The sequence below is a fragment of the Pituophis catenifer genome, unplaced genomic scaffold (genome assembly GCF_029215685.1).
Source record: "Pituophis catenifer annectens isolate HBS135680 unplaced genomic scaffold, rPitCat1.0.hap2 SCAF_2, whole genome shotgun sequence".
Lineage (NCBI taxonomy): Eukaryota > Metazoa > Chordata > Lepidosauria > Squamata > Colubridae > Pituophis > Pituophis catenifer.
The window spans coordinates 151,063,929-151,083,577 of record NW_027256882.1 but is presented as its reverse complement, the minus strand read 5'-3'; the positions used below and the strand labels follow the sequence as shown (position 1 = coordinate 151,083,577).

The 19,649-nt window shown below is 40.5% G+C and overlaps 1 protein-coding gene across 1 annotated transcript in view; it reads left to right on the top strand.

Annotated features, from left to right (window-relative positions):
- The window catches only part of ANKFN1 (ankyrin repeat and fibronectin type III domain containing 1), a 129,550-nt gene that overhangs the window by 85,286 nt on the left and 24,615 nt on the right, over window positions 1-19,649 (top strand). The window contains exons 9-13 of the mRNA XM_070934819.1: window positions 4,510-4,642; window positions 7,791-7,907; window positions 12,344-12,559; window positions 17,385-17,551; window positions 18,912-19,059. Of these exons, the coding sequence (XP_070790920.1) occupies window positions 4,510-4,642; window positions 7,791-7,907; window positions 12,344-12,559; window positions 17,385-17,551; window positions 18,912-19,059 (781 nt within the window). The remainder of the gene's footprint in view (window positions 1-4,509; window positions 4,643-7,790; window positions 7,908-12,343; window positions 12,560-17,384; window positions 17,552-18,911; window positions 19,060-19,649) is intronic.

Sequence of the window (19,649 nt, the reverse complement as noted above, 5' to 3'; positions counted from 1 at the left end):
AATTAATATATGCATGCAACATTTGTAAATATGCATGTGTTATGGATGGTTGGATATGTATATCTGCCAAAAACAGATTCCAAAATATGGCCGGGCCAGGAGAAGTTGATGATGCTTTACAATGTTCCCCAAAAGTGATATATGTACATCCACACATTTTTTTTGCTCTTGGATCTAGATTTCTGCACAGCCTTAATAAGTCCCTGTAAAGGGAAAGAAATGAAAGAGTGAACTGGATGCAGAGGAGATAAGAGGAACAGGGTAGGATAGGGTAGGGATGGAAAGGAAGAAGGAAAAGGGAAGGGAGAAAGGAAGGGAGAGGAGAGGGGAAGGAGAGGAGAAAGGAAAGGAAAAGAAAGGAAAGGAAAGGAAAGGAAAGGAAAGGAAAGGAAAGGAAAGGAAAGAAGGAAAGGAAAGGAAAGGAAAGGAAAGGAAAGGAAAGGAAAGGAAAGGAAAGGAAAGGAAAGGAAAGGAAAGGAAAAGATTGGATTGTCTGGGTGTGACAAAAAGGATTAAATTTAGCAGCCAAACAGCCCCTTCTAAACAGCAGCCAATCTTCAGAGCAATCTTCAAAGGCATTCATGCTTTCTGGTGATCCAGTTCACTTGCCCAATCCTTTGTTTCAACAGCTTCTTTATCCTGACGAGCAACATAAGACCCTCTAATTTCACAGGTAATAATTTGTCTCCTTGATAAATTCAGGGAGCTTTTGAGTCAGGCTAAAACCACACGCATGAAAAGGTAAAGATAACCTTGGGTTCAGCTTAACACTTGGTGGCTACAAGGACACATCCATGCTGTTTTCTCGGTAACTGTATTAGAGTGGTCTGCCACGGCCTCCTTCCAGGGTGCTTTTTAAACTTCCCAGTCCAAGCAACTGCCCTGATAATCTCCCATCCAAGTACTAACTAGGCCCGCCCTGCTGAGCTGCTGAGCTCCGACAAAGCCAGCCACCCGCTAAGGCCAATCAAAGGCATGCTTACCAGGACTAAGTACCTTTGAATACCATCTGTATAGGATTGTACTGCATGTACAATCTAGAAAGAAAGAAAGGAAAATGCAGGCCATCTCTGCTATCTAATTTCTCACTGTGAAGCCAATTTGTCCCTATTTTATTCCATTTGGCCAGTAGTTATTTAGATGGTAGACAATTACAGTAATCTTCCGCAACTGATGTCTTCCAGAGAGGTTGGGTGTCAGCTCCCATGCTGGCTGGGAGGCTTATAGGAATTGTTCTAGTATTTGGAGAGCCCCGGATTAGGCAAGGCTGACTTAACCCTTTACCCTCTAACAAGGGATGAATTGTATGTCAGGAGAGTGGAAAAGTTGGAGCCATCTACTTTCTGCCCCTTTTCCCGCCCTCCTGTGTGGACATGGGATGGATTGAAAACTACAGAAGAGGCAGAGAAAGGAGTTTCTAGTGAAGCTGATTTTTCTCTAGAATGTTGTCCTAGTCTCAGAAGTGAGGAGAGTTAATTCTCTGTCCGGTAAACAAGTTCACAGCGTGAAAGCAAAGTTTGTTAAATGGATCACTTGTATGAATTAGGGAGTTTTCATAATATATCTGACTCTCAGTAGAACATCAGTGGAACAAGCTGCCTCCAGAAGTTGTGAATGCTTCAACACCGGAAGTTTTTAAGAAGAGATTGGATAACCATTTGTCTGAAGTGGTATAGGGTTTCCTGCCTAAGCAGGGGGTTGGACTAGAAAACCTCCAAGGTCCCTTCCAACTCTGTTATTCTATTCTATTCTATTCTATTCTATTCTATTCTATTCTATTCTATTCTATTCTATTCTATTATTCTATTCTATTCTATTCTATTCTATTCTATTCTATTCTATTCTATTCTATTCTATTCTATTCTTGATTGAAGGAGCAGGATTCCATCTTAAGAGAAATACAGTAGGGAGTACCAATAGTGGTCTGAATGTGTTCAAATATCCAGGGAACTGGAGAGATTTTCTGCGGATCTAGCTAATGGAGTATTGTGGTGGAATAGGAATCTTAAATATTAAATTCCACAATGGAAAAATCAGAAATGTGAGACAAGTATTCTTCAAAAACACCATAAGACCATGGGTGAAATCCAGTACGTTCTGACAGGTTCTGGAGAACCAGTAGCGGAAATTTTGAGTAGTTCAGAGAACTGGCAAATACCACCTCTGGCTGGCCCCAGAGTGGGGTGGGAATGGAGATTTTGCAGTATCCTTCCCCCAGGAGTGGCGTGGGAATGGAAATTTTGCAGTATCCTTCCCCTGCCACCCCCACCAAGCCACCTCCACCAAGCCACGCCACTCCCACCAAGCCACACCCACAGAAGCGGTAGTAAAAAAAATTTGGATTTCACCACTTGATAAGACGTCTTAAGTGTGGTATTGGACACACTGAATCAAAATAGTTCAACAATAGGGCCTTATAGACTGGACAGCACCTAGGATGAATTGAGACTCCAAACTACTGTATATTCTAGAATCTTTTGTAATGCAGAAGTTTCTATATTAGACCCCAGGCAGCCTCCATTTCCATTAGATAAATAAATTTATGGAAAGTGCCACCTGGAAGCAGGAGTTTAAAAAAATAAGAATTCAAAAGAGAGAGTTATAATAAAAGAAAATTGAACCCAGCAGGTCTGTTTAGCTCAACTTTCATTTATTTCAAAGCAAAAGATGCAACAAATGGCTTTTATCAGTTCTATTTTTCCATTATTTCCCAATTATCTGCAACCCTGTAATTATTTTTTTCCTGAGAGCGCTGGACTTGATTTTAAGTTGCCAGTTCCTATAGTCACTGTATTCTTTTCCCGTTAACAACTTGTTTTGACATCCTTCTGAGTTCTGCATTTTTGACAGCAGTCAGGTTTTCTAAGACAATCTGGAGCAACATACGAGATTTTCTGAAAAAACAAAATTATGGGTGCTAGAAAGCAACTGGAAAAATATTTGCTGTTGCCGTTGTGATAAAAATAAAGTTAAAATTAGAAAGAGATAGGTATTCATATTAATGCAAGCAATGATAATTAATGCAATAATTGACTCATATTTAATTTAAAATATTTTAAAACAATAACAATAATTTTAAGTTTAAGGGAATATTTTACTTAAGAAAATGATTACCATAAGAAGATAAGTTGTTGTTTTTTTCACATGGGACTAATAAAAAGTAAACTCTCCAAGTTGAACTTAACTTCTGGTAACTTTACAAGTACATCTATATACTATAGTTTTCTTGGCAACAAAACCAGTGGTTTGCTGTTGTTTTTTTCAGCTTTCCAAATTAGCCTACAACCGTCTTTCTTAAACTTGGCAACTTGAAGAGGCGTGGACTTCAACACTCAGAATTCCTCAGCCAGCTCAGGAATTGAAGTCCATACCTCTTCAAGTTGCTACAGTTGAGAAACAATGGTCTACAGATTTGGGATTCTTAAAAGTCTCCCATCCAAATACTACCTAGACTTTACCTTTTCAAGTTCAAACAAGGCTAGTTAGCTCTCAGAATCTGATGCACCATGTTGATTTGTCATTTCCAAACCCAAATATGTTGCTACTACTTGTCCAAACATAATTCAGGTGAAAATGACAGGGTGAATAGCGTAGCCCATGCATTTGTGGAGTTATTCTGCAGATTTGCTAGTGTTTAACATTATCACATTTCTGGGAAATTCTCCTTCTTGGCAGCAATGAGTTGAATTCTATTGTTTCAACATTGCAACAAGGCATTAAGAGTTGTAAACCTAATCTTGCGTAGCTTCTTCTCCAGTAATATTACACTACTAACCAGAGCATACAAAACATTTGCCAGACCAATTCTCGAATACAGCTCATCTGTCTGGAACCCACACTGCATATCGGACATTAATACAATTGAGCGTATCCAGAGATATTTCATGGGAAGACTCCTCCACTCCTCTGCTCACAACAGAATACCTTATGCCACCAGAGTTGAAATTCTGGGCTTAGACAATTTAGAACTACGACCTAAGCATAGCTCATAAAATCATCTGCTACAATGTCCTACCTGTCAATGACCACTTCAGCTTCAACCACAACAATAGCTGAGCACACAATAGATAAAAACTTAAAGTGAACCGCTCCAAACTCAATTGCAAAAAATATGACTTCAGTAACAGAGTGGTCAATGCCTGGAATGCACTACCTGACTCTGTGGTTTCTTCCCCAAACCCCCAAAATTTTAACCTAAGACTGTCTACTGTTGACCTCACCCCATTCCCAAGAGGTCTGTAAGGGGTGTTCATAAGCGCACCAGCGTGCCTACCATCCCTGTCCTAATGTTCCCTTTATTTGTATTCATTTCAGGTATTCAAATCATGTTTATACTTATATATATTATCTAATACACGCTTGAATAAATAAGTAAGTAAGTAAGTAAGTGCTAGACCAGTTTAGAGGATCTTAAAGACTTCTTGCTTTGCAGAATGCAAATCACTATCTTGTTTGGAATAGACACCTAATTGTTCTCCTTTTTCATTCTTCTCATTTATTTTAATGCAGAGGGCTTTATTTAGCTGTGATATTTTATTACAAAGACAACATGTTAGTAACCAATGAAGATCACATACCAATAGTGGAAATTGATGATTCTCACGCCAGTTCTATTATGCAAGATTTTCTCTGGTTCACAAAGGTAAGTCGTTTTCTCCCTTGGTTGAACTCCTCCGGGTAGGAGAGTATTTCGGAGCTGATCCCCGCCCTCTGTTTTTCTTTATACACACACAGCCCTTCTTAGCCACATGCATGCCTGGGTTGTGTGAGGACACACTATTGTGAGCCCTGCTGGATGTAGGGCAGAATCTGTGACCCCTCCAGGGGCTGGACTCCAGATCCAATCAGCCCCAACAATCATGACCAATAGTCATGTAGAAGGACCACACATTAAACAATCAGTTAGATCTGGATGGCCAAAGTCAATTTTCCATGGTTGCATTTTAAGATGAAGTTGGGTAGCCAACTAAACCGAGTACTTTGTAAATCTAGAGGCCAAAGAGTGATGAAGGATCAGAAGGCTTATATGGTATATGGCTACAGAACACATTCATCACATTCATAAAATCTGAATGTGTTACAATTGTATAGAAAGCATGCATAAGGTTGACTCAGCCTTCCATCCTTCTGAGGTTAGTAAAATGAGGACCCAGATTGTTGGGGGCCATATGCTGACTCTGTAAACTGCTTAGACAGGGGCTATAAAGCATTGTGAAGTGGTATATAAGTCTAAGTGCTAGTGCTAGTGCTATGCAATAACATCCACTTTATAGAGCAAAGAAAACATGCAGACAAAGTGGAAGGATTGAATCTTGCCCCCTAACCAGAACATAACTCTTTGCAGTCCTGCATTCCAGGCACTTTCCTCTCACCGAAGATTTATTTCACATTGCAGCCTATTTGTAAAAAAACCCAAAAAAACACATTTCAGGTAGTAGATTGCGAGCATGTGCTCACCGCAGCATAGTCTTAAATTCCCCTTTTCTTTCCATGCAATCGAAGGAATTCTGTCTTTAAACTGGTGAATATAGTAGTGATGTTGCATCTCATTTAGTCCTAAGGGAGTGGAAGGGGGGGGCGGGAAGCTACCGTGTAAAAGAGGAGAATTTGGGGTTTCTGTGCTGAGTACCAGAGGGAGACTTTAAACTGCAGAGGATAGTTAGGGTAACTGTTACATCTGTCTAACAGGAAAGGGTGCATGCTGCAAAACTTGTTTCCAATTGAAGGGTAAAATAAAAGCAGGTTGGAAGCAAACGCATCCTCCGTTGGTGTTATAGCATATGTATCTAGCTAAGATATTTCCACTTGGGTTTCATAATGTATCGGTAATGGACTCTTGTTTGTATCAACACTATTTTTCTATAAATATTTATAGAAATTAGTATTAGTATTAAAATTTGTATGCTGCCTGGCTCCCAATGACTACAGACAGTTCACAAGTAAGAACATTTTTTAAAAAATACAATAAGAGACAAAACAATAAAGATGACAAGAACCAGACAGGAACAAAAAAGAAAGAAACCCACACAATCCAAGGGGGAATTCATTCACCTTTGCCAAAGGCTTGGGCAAAAAGCTGAGACTTCCAGTCTCTTAGAAACACTGGCAGGGTGAGGGCCACTCAGATTTTGGGAGGACCTCATTCAAGAGGTCAGGTGATGCTGCAGAGAAGGTAGGCTTCAGGAGACAGATGGCATTGTTTAGTTGAAGGAATCCAGAGCATACCAACCCTTCAAGATTGAATTGGCTAGGAAGCGACTATGTGAGATACATGTCCCTCAGGAACAGAGGTGGGTTTCAGCAGGTTCTGACCAGTTCTGGAGAACCGGTAGTGGACATTTTGAGTAGTTCGGAGAATCGGTAGTAAAAATTCTGACTGGCCCCACCCCCATCTATTCTCTGCCTCCCAAGTCCCAGCTGATCGGGAGGAAATGGGGATTTTGCAGTAACCTTCCCTTGGAATGGGGTGGGAATGGAGATTTTACAGTATCCTTCCCCTGCCACGCCCACCAAGCCATGCCCACCAAGCCATGCCACGCCTACCAAGCCACACCCACAGAACCGGTAGTAAAAAATTTTGAAACCCACCACTGCTCAGGAACCAGGTCCCAGGCCATGAGCATTTTATAGGTAACAACCAGTTCCCCTTGGAAGAAAAGGAGAAACTAATGCAGCTCACAAAACATTGTGGATGAGTTGAAGTTCAGAGTCTGAGTAGTGTTCAAGGGCAGCCCCATGAACAGTCTGCTGCAGTTGTCAGGCCATGAGGAAGTGACCAGGGCATGAATGACTCTCTGAAGAGCTTTCTGGCCTAGGAAAAGGTGCAACTGACATATCAGATAAAGCTGTTGAAAGGCCTTCCTGCCCACAGCTAGCCCCTACTCACTGAACAGTAGCAGTGAGTTCAGGAAGACCCCCAAATTGTGTCCTACTCTTGAAGGAAGTGCAATCCCATCGATGGTCAGAGATGGAATATTCCCAAATCCTGGGTATGGGGGAAATAGAGAGACTGGACAATAATTATAAAAAGCTGTTGGATTAAAGAACAGCTTGTGGAGGAGGGGTAGGAGAAGGACCACCCCTTCTGTCAAAGAGATCAACACCATAGCATGGATGGATCCAACTGCAGAATGCGTCCTTGGCCACTTTTATTACCCAGATCCAATAAACAGGTTGTTGTGTTTCTAGCAGAGAGGATCCTAGCTAATTCCTCAGGAATCATTGGCTCAAACCCATTCCAAATCATACTCAATCGTGTTTATTTCTTGCCCCCACAAACCTGTTTTAATTGATCCAGGATTTAAATAAATCCAGGGAAGCCCCTTTCTTCCCATTAATTTGTAAGGATACAAAATGGATCTTGGATTTCTTAAACTACTAATGCCGATAAGTATTGGCACTGGAATTAACTGAAGTCAAATTGGAAGGGAAGATCCTTAAGAATGCTCAGGATGTTTAATACAAGTCAGAGGGGGGCTGATGCAAACGTACATCCTCCTCTCTCCCCATATTGCCTTTGAGCCCAGACTGATCATTTTCATAGTACGGCACCCAAGGGTATTAAGAGAGATAAATGGTGTGTATGCCGATTAGATGCAATGCAATTCTGCTCATTTAATAACTTCTTGTCAACACACTGCCACCCACAGAATCATGGCATGAACAGCAGCTACTTTTTGGGGAAGATAACGTTTGTTTGTTCATTCATTCATCCTTCTTGCCTTTTTTCTCTCCCCCCCCCCCCCCGCAAACCTCCTACCTCCCTGCCAATTCCGCTCTGTATTTTGCAGCTGTCTTGTATGTGGGATGAGATCAGATGGCTGAGGCAGAACATGTCTGTCTCCATGTCCTCCTCCACGGCGCTCCAAGCCAGGCAGAAAATGCTGTCTGCAGCAGCCCAGTTACAGGTGAGTGGCAGCGCCTGCTTCCCGCGGCATATCTCGGGCAAGGGTAGGGTCTCCAAGGGAATCAGCTGCCAGCTGTCCCCTGCTTTAGCACTTCCTTCTGGCATGGCCTCAAGGGAAGAATTATACTCTGGAAAGCAGCAGCACGGTCTGAGAGCCCAGTCAGAGCTAACAGGCCATCAATAAACTTGCAAAATAGGAAGAAGTCAGAGAGAGCAGAATTAAATGTGACACGGTAAATAAATAGTCGCCTGCCCTGGAGGATAATCTGAAAAAGCAAATAGCCTGCTCAGTCACATAGCTGGTGGAGACGCTTGATTATTATGTTGGCAGCATTCAAAGCAGCAAATCCAGGCCAGCATCAAACAAAAAAAGCATCCTAGATAATTAATTAGGTGACAAGATAACGATCCCTTGGGGCATCTGCTCATTTTTTTTTCCCCTTGAAGGGCCACTTCTGATGGAATGTCACGCAAAATATCTTCTCTATCCCGATATGCCGAAATATCTTCTCTACCTACTTTGACAAAACTCAGCGTGTTGAGCCTTAAGGATCTTTGTGGAAATCCACCATTAATAACTACAACAGCCTTCTCCAACTTGTGGTTCTCCATATTTATTTATTTTTTTGGAAATTGCAACATGTGAAGTTACTCATCAGCTAAAAGGAAATTTAGAAATTGCAGATTGAATTTCAGCTTACTTGAGGGCGACCATTGGGAGAAGCTGTATTTCACCAAATTCAGAAAACCTTACTCTGGTACATCCTAAGTATTTTGAGGATAGGTGAGTGGGAGTAAAAATGCTTCTTCTATTTGATAGTGGGCATTTACAAGTAATTCACAGGAAACAGAGTAGTTGCACTCCTAATCTCAGTCTGAGACAGATCAGGCAAGGGTTCATAACTGGCTGACCAAATAAAAGAAGGGCTGTATTATGAAATTAATTAAACCTGAAATGAGCAACAGTAAGCCAAAAAATGCCATTTCTTTTTTCCTATAACACAAACAAACCCACTTCCAGATCAGCTCATTGGTATAAACAGCGAGCATGCTTTATTAATACGCAGCTGGCAACATTTCCTCATTAGTTTTGCTCATCACTTCCTGATCTGTCTACTCCAACCACAGAGGAGCTACACTGGTGATACTTTGATTACTTATTCCTGCGTGGATCTGTTCATTTTTCTTGCCTCCTCTAGTAGCTGACAAAGATGTGGAGCAGTCAATGGCAGGAAGTACACACTGGGTTTGATTATTTTGATCATGTTGTCCAGAAGCAAAATAATGTAGTAGCACAGGTAGTCCTCGACTTACAATCACTCGTTTAGTGACCGTTCAAAGTTACAACAGCACTGAAAAAAGTGACTTATGGTCATTTTTCATGCAGCTGTTTGCACCATCCCCATGGTCATGTGATCAAAATTCGGACGCTTGGCAACTGGCATGTATTTATGATGGCTGCAGTGTCCCGAGGTCATGCAATCACCTTTTGTGACCTTCTGGCAAGCAAAGTCAATGGGGGAAGCCAGATTCACTTAACAAATATTACTAGCTTAACAACTGCAGCGATTTACTTAATTACTGAGGCAAGAAAGGTCTTAAAATGGGGCAAAACTCCCTTAAGTCTTGCTCAGCAATGGAAATTTGTGGTCGTAACTGTGTATATGAGAACTACGTGTATATCATTTTAGTAATGATTCTATTTTTCTCCTAGTGCTTAATCCTTAACGCTAAGGTGCGTTTGCAGATTCATACCTATATGTGCCTCCTAACCTGCCTGGCAGATTCAAAAGCTAAATATGCTCTCCATTTTCTGTGTGTGAAAAATAAACTCCCTAGAAACCTGATTCTAAATTTCATGTGCTTCTTGGTAACATAGATGAACATGTCTAGTCGCAGTAACAGGTCTGACTTACAAGCCTTGTGTTCTTTGCATTCCTGCCCTCCTGAGAGAGAGAGAGAGAGCGTGCTAATCAAGTTCTTGCAATCTCCGAATGATTAAAATAAATAAATAAAAATAAAATTAAGTCTATCTGACTCTAAGCAAATCCGTATACAGGCAGCAAAAGAGCAGAGGGCCCATAAGGATACAGAACGCCTACTGTGTGCCTTGGACGGGGATGCCTAAAGCTAAAATAGCTACTTAAAGCCACTTCTAAATGGCAGCCAGTGTGCCTGGCTGTTCTGAGTGCTTTGGTTATAAACAATCTTAATAATGCTGCTCAGAGGTAAATAGTGTCTGCTAAGTGCAGATAGAGTCAGCTCAGGGTGGCTTTATCTATCAAATGAGAATGTCATTAAGGTTAATGTACAGCCCCTCTGCTTTCATAATGAACAATGTGCCACATTGTCAATTCAGTTTTGCCTTTTAAATCACTCCTCCTGCCCCCCCCCCCATTACTTGCATACTGTAGACCTTTTGAAAGCTTCCAGAGTCACGGGCATATTTAAAATGCTAGGGATTTTTCTTTGAGACATCTGGGCATCTCTTCAGGAGACAAACACTGGTCCTCAGCCTTAGGTGAGTTACCAAAGAGTAGGAAAAAAACTAAACTAGATCTAATCATCTAGAAAGTCTTGATCCCAGTGCTGGGAGCAATCATGTTCTTTCTAGAGTTGGCCTGAATGTTCTGTCATGAAATTGTCCTGCACAAACCTCCATGAGATGCAATGGTCATATTGTATAAAGATGCTGAGAGAATCTTAAATATGGTCATTGTTGCTGCAAAAAAATAAATAAATCTGTATCCAATGTTTATGTCAAAAAAAGCAAACATAGAACAGTCAGAAACTGCATCAATTTTCCTTCCAAGGTGATTCTGTCTCATTGCCTTTTATTAAGTTTTCATCATTCTGTTGTAATGCTGCTGAGCTCTGCCGGAATGCATTTTGACCTAGAAATTATACATAGTCTAGTTGTTTTCTGAAATACAGATATCTCTCTCTCTTGTATACGTTTGTAGTTCATATTACACTTGGCATCAATCAACTCTCAGCTTTGTAGCTTTCAAAGTCAACCATAATGCTTATGTCCTTTAAAATGAAGATTGTATTTAAAAAGAGAGAGTGAGAAAGATCTGCAGATAAACATCTCCATCAGTGATTGTGATCGCAAGTCCAGCATTGTCAATGTATCTATGGGGACTACGGTAATTCAGAGGCAAACAGATGAACCAAGTTTATAGAACTGGAAGACTCTTCCCAAGTCTAAAGTCCTCCAGGTGTGCTAGGACAAGAACTTTCATAATATGTGCCCAGCATGGATATTCTAGGAATTTCCATCACATCTGGAGGTCACCAGAATGGGGGTATAAACCATACATCCATATTCTACCCAGCTGTCCTAACAGAAATGTTGCTACATCCTACTAAGGAGCACAGAAGGCATTTCGAATTTCAAATAATCACCATGTTGGATTGATTCTCTTTGCTGTGAAGAAAATGCTCAAGTTTCCATCTGTTAGAAGAGATTGAAACCTATGGATGTGGTCCAATTCCATTAAAACTCCCTGGGAACGTTGTCATTATAAGATTTTATAGTCTTATGCAGACCATTTTGTGAAATTCCTTCCTTTTGTCAATTGTTTAGCAGCAGTAGAGCTATACAGAATTTTTCCATCGTTTTCTATTTAATGCCATAGAAAAGAGCCCAACTCAGTGGTAGAAACCCATACTGTCTCACAGAAGGTCCCAGGCTCCAGTTAAAAACATCTCAGATAGGAGAAACATTAGGCATCTGCCCCAGGCACTGCTGCTACTTATCAGAGCAGGTAATGCTGAGCTAAATGGAGCAGTGGATAGATTCAGTTCAAGGTAGTACAGTAAAATTATTATTTTACAAGTGCATCTCAGTGCTCCATCTAACGTATTCTATTTTGTTAATAAATGCTTAATTCTGTTGATATAAAGACAGTATAGATATCAATTTGAAATGAACAGAACTGTTGGGTCTCCCTTGTTGTTATAATTGTGACTCTGATTTGTGATTTACCACCCTGTTGAAACAAGAAAGGCTCAACATTAAACTAATGATCATTTGAAGGGCTTAGCTGGTTATGAGCCGCAGTGCCGCAGTGGTTAGAGTGCAGTACTGCAGGCTACTCCTGCTGACTACCTGCTGCCTGCAATTTGACAGTTCAAATCTCACCAGGCTCAAGGTTGACTCAGCCTTCCATCCTTCCAAGGTCGGTACAATTAGGACCCAGATTGTTGGGGGCAATATCTGACTCTGTAAACCGCTTAGAGAGGGCTGTAAAACACTGTAAAGCAGTATATAAGTCTAAGTGCTATTGCTAGTTCTATTGCTACACTGTTTTCATTTCTGTGAACAGCTTTTGAAAGCTATTCTGCTATTCAAAAAATGTGCATTATGACCTGTGAAAATGAGTCAATAACTGTGTGCTTTGTGGTCTTCCACTGTTCCCTCTTCAACCACAGAACCTGTTAGGCACACATAATCTGGGCCAAGTCTATTATGAACCAATCAAAGACCGCCATGGCAATGTTATCATAGTGACAATCAGAGAAGTGGAGAGCCTCTATTCCTTTTTTAATGGCAAATGGATGCAGATCTCTAAACTACAAAGCCAGAGGAAATCTCTTTCGACACCTGAGGAGCCAACAGCGTTAGACATATTGCTTATCACAATCCAGGTAACCCTCTTTTTCTCCAAATTTCAACAAATAAACAAACATTCCTTCTGATAAGCTTTTGGGGATTCAGTTGCAGCTTGTCAGGCAATTTGTTGGCTTGTTCCAATCTGTCCCTTAGTCAGGAGGTGTGAATACTGGAAATCGGTTCAATTAAAAATGCAGGATTAGCTAATCTTTATTTATTTATTTGATTGACTGATTATGGCTTCCCAGCCCAAAAAACTGTCCCCATCCTGCATCCAAACCAAGTTAATCATGCATAGTTCTCCCTAAATTTGAAAACATGAAATGAAATCCTTATGAGAGCCAGCTGGTATCATAATTAGTTATTGAGTTGAATTAGGAAATACCAGTCCAAGTCCATCCTTAACAATGGTGGGTTTCAAATTTTTTTACTACTGGTTCTGTGGGTGTGGCTTGGTGGGCATGGCATGGCTTGGTGGGCGTGGCTTGGTGGGCATGGCAGGGGAAGGATACTGTAAAATCTCCATTCCCTCCCCAATCCAGGGGAAGGTTACTGCAAAATCCCCATTTCCTCCCGATCAGCTGGGACTTGGGAGGCAAAGAATAGATGGGGACGGGGCCAGTCAGAATTTTTACTACCGGTTTTCCGAACTACTCAAAATTTCCACTACCGGTTCTCCAGAACTGGTCAGAACCTGCTGAAACCCACCTCTGATCCTCACCCAATGGGGCCAGACACTCTCCCTCTGAGCCCAGCCTATTTCACAGGGTCTTATTGGGGAAAATAAGAAGTGGAAGCCTAGTATATGCTGCTTTGAGGAAGAAGGAGCTACATCTAATAAACCAATTAAATGACTCAGAAATCTTTTTAAAATATTTATGATATCTTACCGGAAATTTTTTAAAAATGATTTAAAAATACAGCAAAACAGTAATTAAGACAATAAAATTAAGGTCACTCAAAAGACAATGACTGTCAGGAAACTAAATAAAACTAGTCCTGCTTTGTAAATTGCCCCATCCACCGGTTTTTGAGGGCACCAGCAACTGGGGAAAGAGATGGCATTTGCTTTTCACCTGGGCTGCCAAAATGTGTAGAACATCTTACCCACAAAAAAATGGACAAATTTTGTCAAACTCAGCATCATCTGTTTATAAATGCTCCATCTCAAAGTCAGAAAGACCCTCAAAATTTAAAGTGTTTTCAGAAACAATATGAGGTTGATTTGAGGCTCTTTATATGTCCGCATTGCTGAGATGTGGCATCTGATCTGAGCAAGGATCGGTGCAGCAGGTTTTAGAACAGGGCTGTCAAACTCGCAGCCTAGGGGCTGGATGCGTCACGTGCTAGCCACGCCCATGTCCGGTTTAGCAAAGGGGGGGGGGAAGTCACGATACTTCATGTGATGACCCCGTGACAATGCGAGTTTGACACCCCTGTTTTAGAACTACTAAACCCATGATAAGATAGACAAAGCCTAGCACTAGGGTGACTACACCCTATTGGGGCCAGAGTTGGATCTGAGGATGTGTGCCCAAAGAAGAAAAGCAGAAGGAAGTGACCTCAAATTAACAGTATGTTAAACAAGAAATAAGCAGTGATAGACAGAGAGAAACCGTTTTTTGTTTTAAGTTGCCATCCACACCCCCACTTCAGGGGTGGGTTCTACTTACCTTTACTACCGGTTCGCAACGGAAGTGTGAGCACGCTTCTGCGCATGTGCAGATCACCCATGATGACGTCGTGGCAAGTGGGCAGAACCTCCCGCCGGTTTTACTACCGGTTCTGTAGAACCGGACCGAACTGGGAGCAACCCACCACTGCCCCACTTCCTCCTTGTGGTCAGTCAGGCACGAGGTGTCCCTGGAATTACACCTTTGACACATTGACCAACAGTTAAGAGATTCTGCAAATTTTTTCCTCTACCTGGGAAAAAAAAATACTAATAATCTTTGGATTTTAGCACCTGAGCAGGGGAGCCTCTGTATCCCTTTTTGCTGAGAAGAGACAAATGTCAGCTTTGGAAAGTACAGCCACTCCTGTCGCATACTATGCTTAGCACCGGAAGCTTATTCTGACAGCCGCTGACACTTTTAATTTTCTCCCTCCGCTCTCTACTCTGTCTTTTGAAATCCCTTGGCAAAATCTGCCAAATTCACTTTCAGGTTACATCCCGAAGCAACAAAAATGCTATAATCTTTTTCTTGAGGGGGAGGGGAAGAGGCAGAGTTAGAAAATCATGTGAACCTTTTTATTAGGAATAATCACAGGACACTACAAAAAAGAAATAAAATACCTAATTATCCATATATTAACGGCAGCACGGATAGTTTTTGCCCAGAATTGGAAACATGAGGATATACCAATAGAAGATAAAATAATCAGTAAAATTATGGAAATGTGCAGAAATGGACAAACTTACAAAAGAAATACAGGAAAAAGAAGAAATGGATTATTATTTAGTATGGTAGAAATGATATAACTGGTTGGAGAAGAAGAAAGGAAAACAAGAACAGGGATACAAATGAGAGGTCTATAGAAACTATAGGAAAAAAGTACCAATTGAGGAACATAGTAAATTAAATAAGTAGACTAAAAAAAAAAGCTGAAGAGATGGAGTACTAGAAATAGAGATATAAAAGATATGTAAGAAAAAATATAAATAGATTCATTTTATTTTATATATAAGTATATAGACATATAAGTATAAAGATAAATATAGACTACCGAAGCAACAAGTTTAAAAAGGAGTCGTAAAGACTTGATTTATGTTTATTTGTTTTGTATGTTTTACTGTTGTTTATATGTTTGTTTATACTTTTTAACCAATTAAAAAAAAGAAAAGAAAATCATGTGAACTCTCTTTTCTCCAGATCACACACATTTATCTGTTAATAACATTTGTTTGTTTGTTTGTTTGTTCATTTGTTTAATAAATGTATATAAGTGCCCACCAGACATGCAATGACTCCATATCTTTTTCCTGCAGCTCCTTAGTCTCAAGAGACCTCTCCATAGTCACACCAGAATTTTTTTTTTTTAATATGGTTTAATTCCAATTCCGTTTTCCCCCTCGGGTTCCCCCCCCCATTTTAAATGCTTGAATCCATCTCTCAATGATCAATAAGAGAGAATATTAGCAAAGGAACAAAAGATAGGACCTCATAATCATGACTTTCAGACTCTGGTAAGTGAGCTAAATGAATTTGACCGTGAGACTCTCAGTAATAGCCTCCTGATGTGGGAGGCAGATTAATTGGTTCTAGATCTTCCAAGTATTATTTAAAATGCTTTCACTGCCCATTTAGAACAAGTTAGGATTAGGAATATTTCCAGTTCCAAATGCAAGGCTAAAAGGAGGTAAGGAGTTCTTTCCGAATACCTTGGCAAATTTTCCTTCTGCTGTTGCAATTGAACCACTGCTGGAAAACTCTCACTGAATTTATTTAGTCTACAAATGAACATACAAATCAGGAATTGGGGTCATGTATCTGATACCCACATACTGAAGCCACTTTCTGCACAGTAGCTTCTGCCCATAGCTCCCTCCCTATGCTCCAATTGAGAGCCAGTTTGGAATAGTGGTTAAGGCATCAGGCTAGAAACCAGGAGACTGTGAGTTCTAGTCCCGTTTTAGGCATGAAAGCAGACTGGGTAACTTTGGACCAGTCACTCTTGCTCATCTCTGGGAAGCAGGAAAAGGCAAATCATTTCAGAAAAACTTTAGCAAAAAAACAACAACAACACTACAAGGGTTTATTCTAGGCAGTCTCCAAGAATTGAACATGATTAAATGGAAGAAGAAAAATATTCAAATTATAAATTGGAAGGATTACTTCCACGAATTCCAAGGACAGTAGGGCCATTAAATGCATACTTTGTAACAAAACATAGGGCTTGTAGTTTTTTTCCCCCTTTTTTGTAATTGTGGAGTAAGAGATAACTTTGTAATTATTCTTGTATTTACTGCAAAGAAAATCAGAAACTTTGTACTATTTTTTATCGTTTCTTTCTGCATTTTTCTCTCTTTTTTGTCTCTTTTTTGTTCTCTATTCTGTATTAGTTTGTGTTAGCTTTAAAACTTTTAATAAAATATATAGATAAAGGGAACAAAGCATGGGATTTGGAAAACAAAGTAGTAGTACTTCTTCTGCTTCTGCTGCTACTATTACCACAACTACCACTAATAACATTAGTAGTGTGATGAACCATAGTAATAATAAATGTGACAATACCTTTAACACAGTGGTGAAATGTAAAATTTGTTACTACCGGTTCTGGGGGCGTGGCTTGGTGGGGGGGGTTAATGTGACTGGGTTGGCGTGGCCAACTTTTTTTTTTTTTACTTTTTAAAGCATTTTTTCTACAACCTTAAGAGGTTGCAGAAAAAAATGCTTTTAAAAGCCTCTGATGATCAAGCAACTCAGCTGGGATCGTCAGAGGCTTTTAAAGCCTCTTTTAAAGCGGCTCTTTTAGCCGAAGAGGTTGTAGAAAAATGCTTTTAAAAGTAAAAAAAAAAAGCCTCTGATGATCCCACAGCTCAGCTGGGCATGAGGGGGCCAGAGATTTTTGCTATCAGTTCTTCGAACCACCCGCCGCCATCGCTACCGGATCAGGTGAACCAGTCCGAACCGGGAGCATTTCACCCCTGCTTTAACACCCATCAAACAACATCTGGGGATATTGGGAAGGATTTGATAGGTGGATAAAAATGGCAAATGGCTGACTGAGCAACAAACCATAATAATAAATAAAACACAATATTGCTCACTGCTTGGTGAGCCCTTCCTTTACTTTTTTATATGGAAGAAAAATCAAGGAAATTTTTGAACTTGTTTTTTTTCTCCTTTTCTCCAATAGGACACACTTTCCTATCACAGAAGGAGCCAACAACGTCTGGCTCCGGGCCTTTATTTGGGATACTTAAAACTCTGCAGTTCCGTTGATCAGATCAAAGTGCTTGTGCTACAAAAGCTGCCCAACATTCTGTGTCACGTTAAAATCCGAGACAATGGCAATGTGTCCAGGTAAGGGGAGAAACATTTCCCAATCATGCTGATTAGAATTTGCTTCTGAGTTGATGTGGCCTGGATTCCCTTACTCACTCACTCTGTGAATCTCCTTTCCCACTGGAATGGTGATCTCTGGGAACATTTTTCCTCATTGTGAATATCAAGGCATATGTCAAGATTTCTTATCCTCAGCTGTCATTTATCTACCCAGTTTGCAGCAATCAGCCAGACTAATGCAACCTGACAAATAAGGAAAGAAATAGCCAACTCCCTATCCCAACAGTAAGATCCAGGGATACAGTTCCTACTTGCCTTCACCCAGAGACTAATGGGTACTTATCAAACACTGGCCAGACTTGCAGAGATGCTGGGTTTACTTGTTTTGCCTACCTAAAGCCCACGTAGGTCTTCCAATGGCACCTACAACTTGACCATGGTACCTTAATAATCTCTGCCCCTTTCAGATGCTAGGCAACATCACAATAAATGTAGGAAATGGGTGGTATTTGCATCACTCCCCTTGTCCTCCTGCTGTAGATGCTTCCGTCAGTGGTGGGTTTCAAATGTTTTTATTACCGGTTCTGTGGATGTGGCTTGGAGGGTGTGGTGTGGCTTGGTGGGTGTGGTTTGGTGGGCATGGCAGGGGAAGGATACTGTAAAATCTCCATTCCCACCCCACTCTAGGGGAAGGATACTGTAAAATCTCCATTCCCACTCCACTCCAGGGGAAGGATACTGTAAAAACTCCATTCCCTCCCCAGTCCAGGGGAAGATTACTGCAAAATCCCCATTTCCTTCTGATCAGTTGGGATTTCGGAGGCAGAGAATAGATGGGGTTGGGGCCAATCAGAATTTTTTCTACCGGTTCTCTGAACTACTCAAAATTTCTGCTATCAGTTCTCCAGAAGTGATCAGAACCTGCTGAAACCCACCTCTGGCTTCTGTCCAGCACTACACTAAAATATACATACTCCAACAATCCCCTTGTTTCAGCTTCATGTCTTTAATCTTAAGAAGAGAGGAGAAATAAAAACCCAAGCTGGCTACACCCAATGAAGAAACTAAATGAGTTAATGAGAAAATTGAGCCCACCCACCCACCCGCCTGAGACCCCTAGGAATCTGTATTAAAAATTATAGAAATATGGAACAGCCTGAATGTCAAAGAAAGTCTTCAGCTTGATATGCACACACAGAATGAAATCAGAAAGTTGGCCCTTTTTTTAACCACAAACAATTGGGCCTGCTACAAGTTTAGAAGGTTTTACTATTTGAGAACAAAAACCCCAACAAAGCCCAAACGTACATTCAGTAAATTCTTCCTTGTGCAATGAACTTTTGTTATATTTCTAATTTTAACTTCACTCCCTATACAGAGAGGAATGGGAATGGATCCAAAGACTTTCTGGCTCAGAATCTATGGAAAATATGGATCATTCTGTAGAGTGTCCAACTCGACTGTTTTTTGAGCTCCAAATGGCAATGAGAGCTCTTCTTAAACAGATCAATCTACCTCTACAACAGGTATTATTTATTTCTTAAATTTATTTGCTGCTTATCTTGCCATGGGGCTATGCAACTCCTCTTCCATCTCATAAACCTACTGGTGGGAAAAATATCGGTAATATTTGCATATTGTATGTATTTGTGCATATGTGCATGTATGCTGATTAACAACGCTGAACCTGAGCTGATTTGGTATCAGATTTGATTTGTGTACATTTTGCTCCCACTAGGGAAAGATGGAGTTGTATTTTGCTTGCCTCAGGACAGATTAATGAAAGCTGTATTATAATTCATAGCCTTGTTTCCTTTGCAAGCTTTCAAAAATAATGCTTTAAACTACAGTGAGCTCATGGTGAAACCCTGTATAAAACTTAATTTAAGTCAAGATAGTAATCAGTGCCATAAAACAAATGGCCAGCTGTAAGTGGCAATAGAGCTTGCTCTTATATACCTCTGAAAGTGTGTGAAATATGATTTGAGTTGGAGATTGAAATGATCTATATGTGTATATATGAAAAAGTGTTCCTGAGAGCAGGAATTTAACATAGGCAAGATTAGTGAGGCAAGTTTTATGAGTGTAGCAGAAAAGTGATTTATTTAGAGGGAAT